We start from the raw sequence: 14309 nt of genomic DNA on the forward strand, positions 1-14309 counted from the left end.
CGGTGTCACTTTATGTAACGGCCAAATTATGATCGCGTCGTTTTCTTATTTTTTTTCTCTCATATTGCACTTCCTTATAATTAAATAATTCTATTTTACTCTTATCCTTATCATTTTATATAATAATTCTATCATGTACCTACTTTTTTTTTTGTAATATTATAAGTTTGTTATTCATATTACTAGTGCATGACATCTTGAAATGACGACAAACGATACAATCTGTTCGAATATTGTGTGTATCAAAATAATATAATATAATGCAATCTAAGTTGCTCGGACACGGGTGCGGGTTTCCGACATGGGTGCGGATCTAGAGCTCGGATCCTTCAAGATGTTCTAAGATTCGGGGATACGGGTCCAAGTATGGATAAGGGTGCAAGGATCCTGCTAAAAATAATTCAAAAAAAAAGAAAAATATAAAAATATCTTTAAATTATGAGAAATTTTATGGAATACTTGCGTATAGCTTGGTAAAGTATGAATTCTTTTTATTCTCAAGTTGTAGATAAGTAAAGGATTGATTTCCTCGATAAGTTATGTTATTTTCTTCAAATTTACACCAGTTTTGGTTCAGATTTCGAGAATCAAATTGTATCTCGTCTTTAATTTTTCCGTCCGTCGTGGTCAAAGTACCCAAAATTATTTGACCACATCCGGTACGGATCTTAGACCCACACCCATACTAGTGTCGTGTCGACACAAGTGCGGCACCTAAATTGCCGTGTCGGAGCAACTTAGAATACAATACAATACATTACGAAACGATACGTAACAAGTGTATCCACTCTTTCCCTAACTTTTAGTTTACTATAACATCTTTCTGTACACTATAGTTTCGAAAATGTTCCAATTCCTGGCTATCCAAATATGATATACAAATGCTCCATGAACTGCTACCGTAGTCTCCTTCTTGAATCTCTTCCCATGCTTCTCCTTTATTTGTAGTATGTTGTACAGAATGTCATTATGTCGGATCTTTAGGCCACATTCCAGCTGCAGATTTCTCCTCATCTATGTTCCGCGGACTTTCTAAAATGTTGTCGTACCCGTGTTGGATCCTCCAAAGATGCACTACTTTTGGAGGATCCGAGACGTATCCGGCAATATTTTCGGAGAATCCGAGCAACATAGCTCTCTACAATCTATCCAAACGTTGTGCTCAACTGCTCATCAAAATAATACAATACAATATGATACATTATGAAACGATATGTAACAAGTGTATCCAATCTTTCCCTAACTTCGAGTTTAATCTCTTGTACTATAACATCTTTCCGTACACTATATTTTCTGAAATGTTCCAGTTCCTAGCTATCCAAATATGATATACAAATGCTCCATAAACTTCTACCATAGTCTCCTTCTTGTATCTCTTCCAATGCTTCTTCTTTATCTATAGTATGTTGTGCAGAATGTCATTATGGCTGATCTTTAGGCAACTCCAGCTGTTGATTTCTCCCCATACATGTTTAGAGCAAGGGCATTCACCAAATAAGTGTTGGGTAGTTTCATCTGCATCTTCTTCACATAAACAACAGGTGGTGTTGTCACATGCAATCCCCATTTTGCATAGTCTTTCTTTAGTCAGCAGTTTCCCTTGCACTGCTAGCCATATCCAGAATCTATGTTTTGGCATCAGAATTGAATTCCATATCAGGTTTGCTCCATCCATGACATGCCTGTTCCCTGGAGCCCCTGAATAGCTGGCGGACACAGAATATTTGCCTGTTGAGGTCAGAGTGTATTAACCATTGCTGTACCAGTTTATCCATTTTTTGTTTGATCTTATGCAGCCTTTTCCACTACCAACTACTGTCTGCAATTGGTGTACGCGTCCAAAAGTCCCCATTAGCTTTCATATATATCCCGTGGACCCATTTGGCCCAAAGCACATCCTTTTTCCATATCAGTTTTCCCACATATGCCATCCTTCCAGAGTTTACAATGCCTCACACTTACTCCCCCTTCTTCTTCGGTAGACAAATTTTGTCCCAACTCCCAAGCTACATGTGCCATATTTGTTTTTTTTCCATCTGAAGCCCCCCACAAATAGTCTCTACACTTTCCATCCACTTCTTTCAATATACTTTGTGGCGGTGTAAACACTGAACCCCAAAAGTTATGTACAGAGTATAACACTGAGTTTATAACCTGTAGATTTCCTGCATAAGATAGGTGCCCAGCTGATACTGTATGAATCTTTGCTGTGATCTTGACAATCAACTGATGACATTCCTGCTCCACTTCTTGGGGACAAAGGTAATCCTTGATATCTTATGGGAAGAGTTCCAACAGAGAATCCAATTTCTTCCAGTATTCTTATCTATGTAGCCTCATCCACTTCTGCCAGAAATATATACTTGACTTTTGTTATTCAAAAAGGGCGTAACTTTGTTATCCATGAATCATGATCTTGGCGTTTTATATTCCCATTGTCCATTGTCGTTTTCTATGTGTTTTAGTTACTTATTGGAGAAGGTACCTGTCACAGTTAGACTTAAATCACAACTATATAAGAATTGAAGGGGATCTGAATCCTTCATATTTTATGGAGACACATCATTAATGGGCATAGTGAACGAACTTTTCCCTCATGGTAACAAAATGCAGGTGAAATTATTCTTCCTACTTGCATCATATCTATCAGTTTATCGTGACACTCACTGCTGCATCCTGAACACTAAAAGCAAAGATGGTACGTGTTTTAATGCATTCAATTGAATACAATACCTTCTTTCTTAGGTTGCTTTGATCGTAGAGGTTGATACTTGATACCATTGCTTGAGATTGAGAGGTCACCTTGATTTTCATTGACTGTATCTACTTAAGCATTTTCAGCTAGAACTCGGACATTTTCGAGTGATAGCTTCTTTGATATACACTTATTAGAAGTCATTTTCCTTAGAATGTGTTTTGGTAGCTAGAAATGTAACAAAGTTCTTTCACTTAGAATTTGAATATTTGATTGATGATGTGTGTCCAATGGGGCTTTAATGACTAATACTCAATAGATAGTTGTGCACAGTGATTATGAAATACTTCCAAAAATCAATTACCAAGAATTTCGAACATCAATATAATATAGCACTGTGCGATTCTATCTCATAATTAGCAATGTTCTTTTACCTGCTAACCCTAAGCATCTGTTTCTTTTCAGGTTTAGGTTTTGATTCATCTTCTTATTTGTGGTCTTTTTTAGTCATATACTGTAACTTTATATTGTAGAAGATCTCTTATTTTCACTGAAACTCGATTTCTCCCTTTTCATTCCTTTTTTTACCCTTTATAAATTTGTATGCTGTTTGTGCAGGCTACTGTGATTGTTGCGTACGATACGAAGAAAACTGAATCTCGGTTCCTAAAGTTGTAAGTTTTTTGAGACTTATCCCCCGTACCCAGCTGCCACGTCCCTACGCCCGCAGGGAAGGCAAAACAACATTGATTCAAACTATATTTGCTCCACGACTTGTACTATTTTGTGGTTTAAACTAATACTAGTAATAATCTAAGATTTTAAGGTTTGCATTGTCTAGTATACTGCAATATCAAGATTTTGACCTCAGCACTACAGTGTTATTGCTTGGTAAGCTAGTGTTACATTACAGCCTAAAGATGCCTTGAAGTCCTCATAGTTCATAAAGAATATTGAATCCTTATTTTAATTTGAAAGAAATTAATGGCACAGATATTCTTATGCTTGCTTAGGCATCTTGGTCCTTTCACTGTTGCAAAATGATGAGAAACAAAATGAGATGCACCAGATAGGACTATTGAAAAACAAACCTGCACCAGCCAGAAAAGTAAATCTTGTTACATTGAACTAAAGCAACGCTAAAAAATGTCAGAGCTTTAGAGAGAATGAGCAGTCAGTTTGGAAGATAAGAAGTTAAAATTTCTCTCCATGACTAATTAGGTGTCACCGTATAGAGAACGAACAAATTTGCTTTTCAAATACTTTTATGCTTCCGTGATTCTGAGTGAAAGGAGAAATTAAAGGGTTAACCTTGTGAATTTAGTTGGTGCAGTTCGTATGTTTTAGAAGAGGACACTCTTAACAAACCCCAACTTTGAATGATCTAAACCCCCTTATGTAGGGTGGAATGTAACTAACGATCCTTCCTCTTTCAGGTCCGTTTTGGGACGGCCATTTATCATAGCATTTAGGGGATGCATAAGATTGAAGAAGGCTATGGAAGCTAAGCTTGCCCGTTTTAGAAGTCAGACGGTAAGTGCGGAGATATGCAGTCAGAAGACAACAAAGCAGGAAGCCACGGCGGAAAGGTAAATCGTAAACCATTAACCATGACTAGCCAGATCTCCCACTTGTTATATATGAACTAAGACTATAGTTTAAGGATTTTAATTCTACAGAGCAAAATTGCTCGAATTGTTGCCTGCCTTTTTGCAGTTGGACAATTTGGAACTGGAATTATGTACCATGCTGTTTGAGGTGCATTAAACATGAAGATACTGACATAGAAGGCACCACAGACCCGACTAAGATCTCTAGTTTTACCGAATTTAAAGTACCGAAGCCCAGGAAATGGTGGCATATTTTAAGTAAAAAACATAGAGAGGTACATCATAAATCATAATTATTCTTCTTTTTTCCAATTTTCAGTTTCAAAGTCCTTAAAATTTGGCAAAGCTTGTGCTTGGACGATAAAGTTTTGAGCTAAAAGTTCCTTTCTATTTAACATTAAGAAAGAAATTTCAGAAGGTTCTTATTTTAAATTCTAAGTGCTTTTATTTAAGTATACGGAGTCACTTTTTTGCTAGGCTTGTGGTCAAAAAGAAGTTACGAAAGAAGTTTTAAGGAGAAATTTCACTATGGAGGAGCTTGAAGAAGAAATGGCATCCGTTGGATTTGGGGGACCTAACAACCAATTCAAATTTATCATTTTGAGCTTAGTTCTCCCTCGTACCATGCCTCGGGATTTATCTAGAGAGTGAGCATTTTTATCAAATTAGATTTTTCTGTAAACTTGATGAGCTTACTATATCAAATATTTGATGGTTGTTTTAATGAATGAAGGTTAAGGCTCCAACCTATGAAAGGATTAATCATTTACGGACCACCTGGAACAGGAAAAACACTGGTTGCGAGATGCATATCGGAAATTCTCAATGCAAAATTAAAGGTTGTAATTTTAAGGAGGTCATTTATTTTTTTTATTATTATTTACTTTATTCTAATCTTTCCTTTTATCTTTTTTCTGTTAAAATAGCACGGTCTAGCCAGTTTTCGGACTGGTCATTCAAAAATAGCCAGCGTTTACCAAGTCAATGAAAAATAACCACTATTTTGGTGCAACATACACCGGTTCAAGTATACTTATGCTGGAACTCCAGCATAATATACTGGCGTATTTTCCGGGTTTTGAACAGTGTTTTCGCTCAGATTTATCTTTACATGAAAAGTGGCTAAATTTCGATTACTTTTGAAACTGAGCTATTTTTTAACGACCACTTGTAAATCTGGCTATGTTTGAATTTCTCCCCTTTTTTCTAAGTTGTGAGAGGGCCCGAGATCTTAAGATTTTTCTTAGGATCAGGTGAAAAGAATCTGAGAGATATTTTTGCTCCATCAATTAGAGATCTTGAGCAAATGGGTAAGAATATGATGTCCTCTGTGTTTTCTAGTTTTTCCTCCTAATTGTTTTTCTCTAGCTTTGAAAAGTTAGAATTGGGTTCTACAATAAGAAATCAATTGCTTATATCTTCAGTTGTTTCTGTTTCTAGCTAATGTAAATTGTGTGATCCGACTACTGTGTATTCAAGTGCATCTGTATCTCCCACTAGGCAAATCAGTGGCAGTTGTAGAGCTAATATAAGCTGTATAGCATCTCCAGATTCATTTCCATTTGCAATCGTTAAAGTGATGTTAAAGAATAATAGGTAGAAATTAAAACGAAGATGCTGCACAGGTCGCCAATTATCAAACTGAAATACATTTTTCTCAGTGATCAATCTGGTATTGAATAAAATGTTGGACAAAGACCTAAGAGCAAATTTATTTCCTGAGCCCACGGGTAGTCTCAGGGTAGAACTTTCTCATTATTAGCTTTTACTGTCTTTCAAGGTAAGATAATGATTCTTATGTTGTTTATATAGTGGATATGTTGCGTTATTTGATGATACCTATTGCTTCATTAGGTGAAGAAAGTCCTGTTCATGTAATCATTATTGAAGAAATTGATGCCATTGCAGGGGTAAGCATTTCCTAGTCGTTTAGCTTGATTTCTTTCTTTCATTCGGGTGCTTATTTCAGTGTCTAACTTAAAATTTGGCTTTTGACGTCAGAAAAGAGGTGCAAACTCGGTAACTGATAGGATAGTGAGCCAACTTTCAACATTGGTCTGCTTCAATACCTCTATGCTTTTCACCTCCACCAACTCTATGAATGACTTTGCTTCCTAAGTTATTTGTGTATGACTAACTAATGTTGGTTTGACGAGATTAGGTTGATGGCGTTAGGGAACAAACCAATCTGTTGGTTGTGGGGACAACTAGTAGGATTGAATTGATTGATGATGGCTTGTTGAGGTATACATATCTCCAATGATCTATCCCTTAATTTCATTAATATGCTATTCTATATTCTATTCCAAATAGTTTTGAAGTGGAAAGTAAAGTAGTTTGTCCGATTTACCTGGCCTCTCTGTCCCTCTATATATTCAATATATCTTAGTTGACATATCTTGGTGTGATTGTAGACCAGGGCGATTTGAACTGCGCTTGCAATTAGGTCTACCAGATGAAGATGCACGGTTGAGGATTCTACAAGTCAAAGCGAAAAGGATGCAGAGAAGGTTCTTTTTCGATGCTGACATAGACCTTTCAGCCATAGGTTAGTTCCATAGGATGTCTCATTATTTTTGTGTCCTATGATTTGATAACTATGAATATTTGAGTCTAGAGACTGAATAAACGGTTGATGTGCAGCTTCTGCGACAGAAGGACTTAACTTAGTCGATGTTGAGGGTTTGTTACAGACGGCATTGGAAAGTGCATTGTTGCGTGGTTTTCAAGGACGTCCCTTCAAGGCGGAGGATATTCAAATTAAGAAGGTGGACGTTCAAATGGCCCTGAAAGGTTTTGGCAGAGACGTTTAAATAGGTAAATCATCCTCGGGGTATATACATACATATATAGAGAGGGCAGTAAATGGAGTTTGAATAAAGATTGGTTATCACTGAAAGATCATCAAACTAAAAGTAAATGATTATTAAATGAAAGCTCTATGCAAATTGAGCTATGGGATTCGTATTCCCATCTCTAGCTGAATTTTCAACTGCAAACTACTAGCTTCCCATCTTGAATCAATTGAGTTGGATGAAATTGATGGTTTAAGAAATACATGTTGTGTGTTTAAGAAACAAATAGCAAACTAAAATTAAAGAACTAACATGATTTTTGATATTACTTAACTCTAATTCACTTGGCTCATCTGCACTTCATTTTGAAAGTGTACTCCTTTTTAGTTGATCTGTTTTTGTTATTTGTGTAGTTGGAAGATACTTTGTTTGGCTGGCACCAAGATCTCTGATTAGATTGGATAGCGCCTATAACTATAAACGCCTACATCACGAATAATATAACAGTTTTAGTACACATAAATTGTTCCTCTGTGAATAAGACACTGCAACAGCTCCTGGATTACTTTTTCAAGATGATTTTATTTCAGAATTTGCAATAGCAGCTAATATTCGAGTTTGGGGCATTAGAGCAGCCTATTTATATTACACCATATGATTAAATTCGGAGAAATGTATAATTTAGAATGTTTTAATGTGATTTTGTCTTGTTGTTACTAAGAACCAAAGACAGCCAGTAGCATTCTTCTAGTTTTTAAAATTGATAATTTGTTATCATAAGACCTCTAAAATCTGTTCTGTCTCAATATATTTATTTACAGGACTGGAGAAGTGCTACGGGCTGAAAACACAGTCATTCACTACAGTTAGAGGCTATGCAGTACTTTTATCCTTTTTTAGCTTACATTTCTTTTGGATTTTAGATTTCAAGTTTAAGTTTCAATATTCCACGACTTCATTATGTTTGAAGTTCAGATTATTGAAATATTATTGCTGCTACGTACTCAGGTTTTGTTCGCTTCCTATAATGCTTGTTAAATTGGGGAAAAACCAGGCCTTGGAAGTAAAATATTAGAATTAGGTCGTGCAAGAATAGATACAGCTATTTCTATAGCTTGCGTACAAAAAATTGAATAAAGCAAAAATAAAATCACATTAGAATTGATGGAGTAACACTCTAGATCATCTAGACTACTCTCTATTACAGTTGGAAATAGCTACGATCTCTGTTCCATCAATCAACTTAAACATGATCTCAATTGATCTTGTGTGCATTCTTATTTCAAATCACAAAACAAACCCAACACAATAAATTTTCACTAGGATTTTCCCCAAAAAGTTGTTTCTTGGCACTTTATGTATCTCATCAATTTTTCAATTCCCAGCAATAAATCTTCTGAGAAATAAATTAAAATTCATAGAAGACTATCAGAAGTGAATACTGACTAGATATACATAAACTCACCCAAAATCAAATAGATATTATTTGCAGCATTAAGAATGATGCAATTAATTGTCGTACCAACTCTTAACTAGACGGCGCATCATGGAAATGATATAGTTCTACAAGATTCCCTCTCAATTTTTTCTTCTTCTTTTCTTCTCTCAATTTCTCTTTCGATCCCATATGCCAAATGCCTCATATTTGAAAACCCTACCACGCCATGTTTCGAATCCGCTTTGCTAACTTAAATCTAGGCGTGTATAAATCGAACCCATCAAATCAAAAAGTCAAATTAAATTGATTAAAAAATTCGATTAGATTTGGTTTGATTTAGTAAAAAAATTCGAACCAAACTGACATATAAATATAATATTAATATATATTTTCTTTAAAAAAAATCTAAAAATATTTGGGATCCTCTCGTGGGATGTAATATTTAATAGAACTATGAAGTGCAATCATTTTTATTTTACTTTAAATAATGGTTTATATCACTTTCTTATCAACTGTTATTGAAATGCATCAATCATCTCTTTATTCTTCCATATTAAATCCAAGATTTCTTATATCTTTCTAGAATTTGAAATGGTATTTCGATAATTTAAAATTAAAATTTAGGCATCATATTGATTTTTATATTTAACTATTAATTTCGGTTAACCTTGAAAGCGTACATCAGCAAAAAATTATTATTAGACGACTAAAAAATAGCTATCGTGTGTTACTACCAAAATTCTCTCATAAGAACATTTTAATAGATCATTTGTTAATTTTTTTAATTTTTACTAAATATATATTTATTTATCAAAACATTATACAAAATAATATTAAAATAATATTCATGTAACAAACAAATCAGAGAAACCAAAATAAAATCAATAAAATCGATCCAATCCAAAATCGATATAATTGATTTGATTTAATTTAAATAAAAACCGAACCAACCCGGTCCATACATACCCCTACAGACCTATTTCCTTTACCCGTATTGTTCTGAATTCTCCTTCCCCAACACATTTTTGTTGATACCAAAAAATTATTCCACATTTGGCATCGATCTGATTGGCTTTATCTCCAAGAATCCAATAAATGATTTTTCTCTCTTTTACTAGGTGCAAAACTTGTAATTCATGCCTTGACGTTACATCAGCTCAATAAACACATAACATATTATATTTGTCTAATAGCAGTTTTTTGTCTCTTAATATAGTTGACTTGTGTTTATTTTTATCTTAATACATTAGTTACCTATAGTAAACAATAAAACAGTGAAAATACAAAACGTAGGCAAATACTTTTGTTCAAAGTTATAAAAACTTTTCAATACATTGGGGGTCACGAAAGAGTGGAAAATGGGTAATAGAAAATGAATACACACTTAGTAGGTGTTTGGACATTAATTCTAAAAGAAAAAAAAAATTGGAATTCACTAAAATATGAATTGAAAATGAAGTTGTGTTTAGTTATAATTTTTGCTAACATATTTGGATGTCTCTTTTTCAATATATTTTGCAACAAAAACTAGCAACCTTCCCCATTTTCAATTGAAAAACTGGTTCTCACCAGTTTTTCAAATTTGAAAATGTATTTTCAAGTGAAATTGAAAATATTGTAAGATTTGGATTGCAAACACTGTTTTCAAAAAAAAAATGAAAAAAAAAAAATTCTTGTGTCCAAACGGGCTTTTATATATGAAGACTCTTTCAAATACTAATGGAGTACTAGACTATAAGCTTTGATGGTACATAAACGAGTATTTTTCAACAGCACGTACCTTTTTTCAGTCAACACTAAGTAACCTACTTATATCGGTCAAAGTCAATATGGTCCTCTTCTCATTGGTAAATTTTTCATGTGCCTATTGACTATTGTGGTCGCTATATTGGTGGAAAAAAGATGTTACACGTGGAATGCTAATATGCTGATAAAGCAAGACGCGTGGAGCAACGGTATGGCGACAAATGGCATTCAATTAATAGAATTAAGAATGCAAGGAAGGCACGGGAGAAACACCCACGAGACAGTACAGAGAAGAGAACCGGGCCTGACAGTTGTTAAAGAAGAGGCAAGAACGGAATGAATAAAGATTAAAAAAAGGGAAGATACATGAACCAGAAGTAAATAAGGAACGAAAATCGGAGCAGTTAATAAGGCATTTATAGCTATATATATATATATATATATATATATATATATATATATATATATATATATATATATATATATATATATATATATGCAAGTTACGATTATTGTGAGTGTACATTCCTATATAAGGATACAAAATTTCATTTGTAAGGACAAGTTCCAAGTACTACTGAAATACATTGTATAATTCTCTGCTTTATCAAAGTTTTCAACCTTGATTTTAGGGATCGATTGTCGATTATTTCTTATTTCTCTTTGTTAATTTTCTCTATAATTTATACCATTTTTCAAATAGATTGTTGTGGAAGTGAAGCAAACTTGGTTATCAGTAACCCGTTTTCTTCTAAATATAGACTTTGACTGAAAATTCTATTTTTTGGTTAAATAAATTAGTTCCGTTACCGAGAACCTGATAATCTTTTCACTTTCTAAATTCTTCTTTCTGACAACGAACTATGTCAACTGTTAACGAAAATAACCAGCTGAACCCACAAGAGGGAGCAACTCCACCACTCCTCTCTCCGCAAGGATCTTCTCAACAGTCCCATGAGGGATCACCTAAAAGATCTACGTCACATGTGAATGATCAACAAGGGGACGAACAAACCGTCGAACAAGACGCTCTAAAACAATTGATTGCAGAACATGTGAAAAGTGCTCTTCAAGCCTTTGTCAGGGGATTGCCAACTGCGCCACAAACTCCTCCACCGGTCAATACCGCAACCCTAGAAAACCCACGTTCGGGGCTCGAAAATTCTAGGAGTGGAGGAATTCTCAATGAATCTCGTGATGGAAAGTCGGGTACACCAAATAATTCTGATTTACAAAATTTGGTACTAACTTTGCAGAAACAGTTGAAAGAGCAAAATGATCGCATATAGCAAATACCTGGCGTACCGCCCGTGATCAAAGGGGTAGATGTTGATAAATATTCACAACAGCCCTGGAAGCCAAGTGCAACACCTTTGCCGATTCTTAAAAAGTTTAAAATGACAGATATTCCAAAATATGATGGAACAAATGACCCTCGAGATCATGTGACTGACAAACCGGTGTGAAGGGCAATGATTTAACCAAGCAGGAAATCGAATCAGTTTTGGTTAAAAAATTTGGTGTAACACTCACAAAAGGAGCATTAACATGGTATTCTCTTTTACATGAAAACTCTATTGATTCTTTTGCTGATCTTGCAGATTCATTCATAAAAGCACATTCGGGAGCTCAGAAAGTTGAAAAGAGGACAGAAGACATCTTTAAGGTAAAACAAGAAAATACAGAATTACTCATGGAGTTTGTGGATAGATTACAACGGGAGGATGATGTTACCACGGGTACCTGACAATTGGGCAGCCATGGCGTTCGCAAGCAATTTGGACGAGAAAAGTTCAGAAGCCGCGAGGAGGCTAAAGGAAAGTTTGCGAGGATTTCCAGCAATAACTTGGAATGATGTATACAACAGGTGCAATACAAAGCAACGGATAGAAGAAGATACGGTTACTCAGCCAAGGGTTTATGACAGAGCAGGATCGAGACGTTCAAAATCAGAAATAAGAAATAGAAAAAATAGGTACCAACCTTACATGGGACCTGCAGGTCGTGATTCTCGGTCCAAACAAGAAAACGCACGATATGAATCGAGATCAAGGCAAAAAGATACGAGTTTCTCATCTAGATTCAGAATGGAACGGGATGTACGAGGCAGCGACTCTAATACACATGCGAGGATCGGAAATTATAGTTTTAATGTCAGTACCTCCGAGTTAGTAGCTATCCTACGAGGTATGGGAGATAAGGTGAGGTGGCCTAAAGAAATGAGGTTAGATCTGAACAAAAGGAATCCAGATTTTTGGTGTGAATTTCGCAACGACCACAACCAGAACATCGGCTTGTAGGTTACTCCAGGGAGAAGTCGAGCATTTGTTGAAGCAAGGTTATCTAACTGACCTGTTCAGTGAGAAAGGGAGACAGACATATATGAAGAATAGACAAGAACCCCCAAAACCCCCCATCTCCAAAAAGAACAGTCAATGTAATAACCGGGGGAGATGAGGTCAATGGTGTGACATATATATATACAGCTGGAAAAAAGACATCAAAAGTCACGGTCACTCATGGGAAGCGAGTTCGACAAGTTCTGGATGGAGACAATATAACATTTGATGATGAAGATGCGGATGGCTTGATAATTCCTCATAATAATGCACTGGTAATATCTCTACTTATACACGATACTAATGTTAAACGAGTTTTGATTGACCCGGGTAGCTCCGTGAATATCATTCTACTAAAGGTAGGGAATGAAATGCAAGCTAACGACAAGGTGATACCAAAGGCACGGTCTTTGTCTGGATTTGATAATTCAAGCGTTACCACAAAAGGGGAAGTAATGCTTACCACATTTGCAGAGGGAGTTATCAAGGATACAAAGTTCCAGATGATAGATGCAGACATGACTTACAATATAATTCTAGGAAGACCATGGATTCACGATATGGATGTTGTACCGTCCAAATTGCATCAAGTTATTAAATTTCCTTCACAATTGGGGATTCGACAAATCCGAGGAGATCAATAGGCCTCTATAAGTATCAATTCGGTGATGGCTACAAGCACAGTGAGTGATGTTGCATACAAAAAATAGCAACTACATAATTCAGTTGAGGATGTAGCAAAGAAAACCTTAACTTAAGGCATTCCAGGATAGACAGATGTTGATTCGAGACCCGATGTTATTAAAGTGTCAGAAGAAAATGAAAACATCAAGACAACTACTGAAAGCTCGAAGCTGTAGTGATATCTAAACACTGGCCAGACAGAAAAGTTTACGTCGGAGCAAATCTAAGCCCAGAAATGAAAGGTAAGTTACTTGAATTTTTAAAACCTAATGCAGATTGCTTTGCTTGGTCGCATTCAGATATGGTAGGTATACCACCGGAGGTAGTAACCCATAAACTAAATGAGGACCCATCATATCCACCTATTCGAGCAGAAGAAAAGGAAGCAAGGATCCTTCAAAAATCAAGTAATCCAAGATAAGGTACAAAAGCTTTCAAAAATTAGGTCGATACGAGAGGTAAAATATCCTAAGTGGTTAGCTAATACTGTAGTAGTTCCAAAAAAGAATGAAAAATGGTGAGTTTGTGTAAATTATACTGATTTAAATAAATCTTGTCGAAAAGATTCGTTTCCTTTGCCGCATATAGATAAACTAATTAATTCTACCGTATGGCATACGCTGTTAAGTTTTTTAGATGCATATTCAGGTTATAACCAAATAAATACGGATCCACTAGATGAAGAAAAAACTTCGTTTATCACAAACAGGGGACTTACTATTGCAAAGGCATGCTATTTTCTCTAAAAAATGCTGGAGCCACGTACCAAAGATTGGTGACTAAGATGTTCCAAGAACATCTGGGAAAGATTATGGAAGTCTACATCGATGATATGCTAGTCAAGTCAGCACAAGCAGGAGATCATTTCCAACACTTGTTAGACACTTCGAAATTTCTCTGCAAATTCAACATGAAGTTAAATCCAGAAAAATGTGCTTTTGGCGTAGCTTCGAGTAAGTTTTTAGGATACCTTGTTTCTAACAAGTGTATTGAGGTGAATCC

The 14309-nt window shown here is 35.4% G+C and overlaps 2 protein-coding genes across 4 annotated transcripts; both read left to right on the forward strand.

Annotated features, from left to right (window-relative positions):
* Positions 1-2196: 2196 nt before the first annotated feature.
* Positions 2197-4956, forward strand: LOC109217734. The gene is made up of 5 exons (XM_019382003.1): positions 2197-2262; positions 3314-3369; positions 4132-4284; positions 4412-4580; positions 4783-4956. The coding sequence occupies exons 1-5, from the start codon at positions 2197-2199 to the stop codon at positions 4954-4956; spliced, it is 618 nt and encodes a 205-aa protein (XP_019237548.1).
* A 101-nt stretch (positions 4957-5057) lies between these two features.
* LOC109217736 (vesicle-fusing ATPase-like) lies at positions 5058-8105 on the forward strand. 3 transcript variants are annotated; one of them, XM_019382006.1, is made up of 7 exons: positions 5058-5144; positions 6160-6215; positions 6307-6360; positions 6467-6549; positions 6720-6853; positions 6949-7122; positions 7514-7735. In XM_019382006.1, exons 1-6 carry the CDS (start codon positions 5111-5113, stop codon positions 7116-7118), a joined length of 531 nt encoding a protein of 176 aa, XP_019237551.1. In that variant the 5' UTR covers positions 5058-5110; the 3' UTR covers positions 7119-7122; positions 7514-7735. The 3 variants fall into 3 exon arrangements, with proteins under 3 accessions (XP_019237551.1, XP_019237550.1, XP_019237552.1); XM_019382005.1 differs by lacking the exon at positions 7514-7735 and adding an exon at positions 7922-8105 and having other exon boundaries at positions 5060-5144; XM_019382007.1 differs by lacking the exons at positions 5058-5144; positions 7514-7735 and adding exons at positions 5502-5615; positions 7922-8105.
* The last annotated feature ends 6204 nt before the right edge of the window (positions 8106-14309 follow it).

This window comes from Nicotiana attenuata, unplaced genomic scaffold (genome assembly GCF_001879085.1).
Source record: "Nicotiana attenuata strain UT unplaced genomic scaffold, NIATTr2, whole genome shotgun sequence".
Classification (NCBI taxonomy): domain Eukaryota; kingdom Viridiplantae; phylum Streptophyta; class Magnoliopsida; order Solanales; family Solanaceae; genus Nicotiana; species Nicotiana attenuata.

Excerpts from the sequence above, each read along its gene's own strand:
- LOC109217734 (XM_019382003.1), top strand. The coding sequence starts at position 2,197 with ATGAATCTTTGCTGTGATCTTGACAATCAACTGATGACATTCCTGCTC. Across the intron at positions 3,370-4,131 it reads GAATCTCGGTTCCTAAAGTT|GTCCGTTTTGGGACGGCCAT; the intron begins GTAAGTTTTTTG and ends TTCCTCTTTCAG. Across the intron at positions 4,581-4,782 it reads TAAGTAAAAAACATAGAGAG|GCTTGTGGTCAAAAAGAAGT; the intron begins GTACATCATAAA and ends CTTTTTTGCTAG.
- LOC109217736 (XM_019382006.1), top strand. The coding sequence starts at position 5,111 with ATGCATATCGGAAATTCTCAATGCAAAATTAAAG. Across the intron at positions 5,145-6,159 it reads TTCTCAATGCAAAATTAAAG|GTGAAGAAAGTCCTGTTCAT; the intron begins GTTGTAATTTTA and ends TTGCTTCATTAG. Across the intron at positions 6,550-6,719 it reads ATTGATGATGGCTTGTTGAG|ACCAGGGCGATTTGAACTGC; the intron begins GTATACATATCT and ends GTGTGATTGTAG.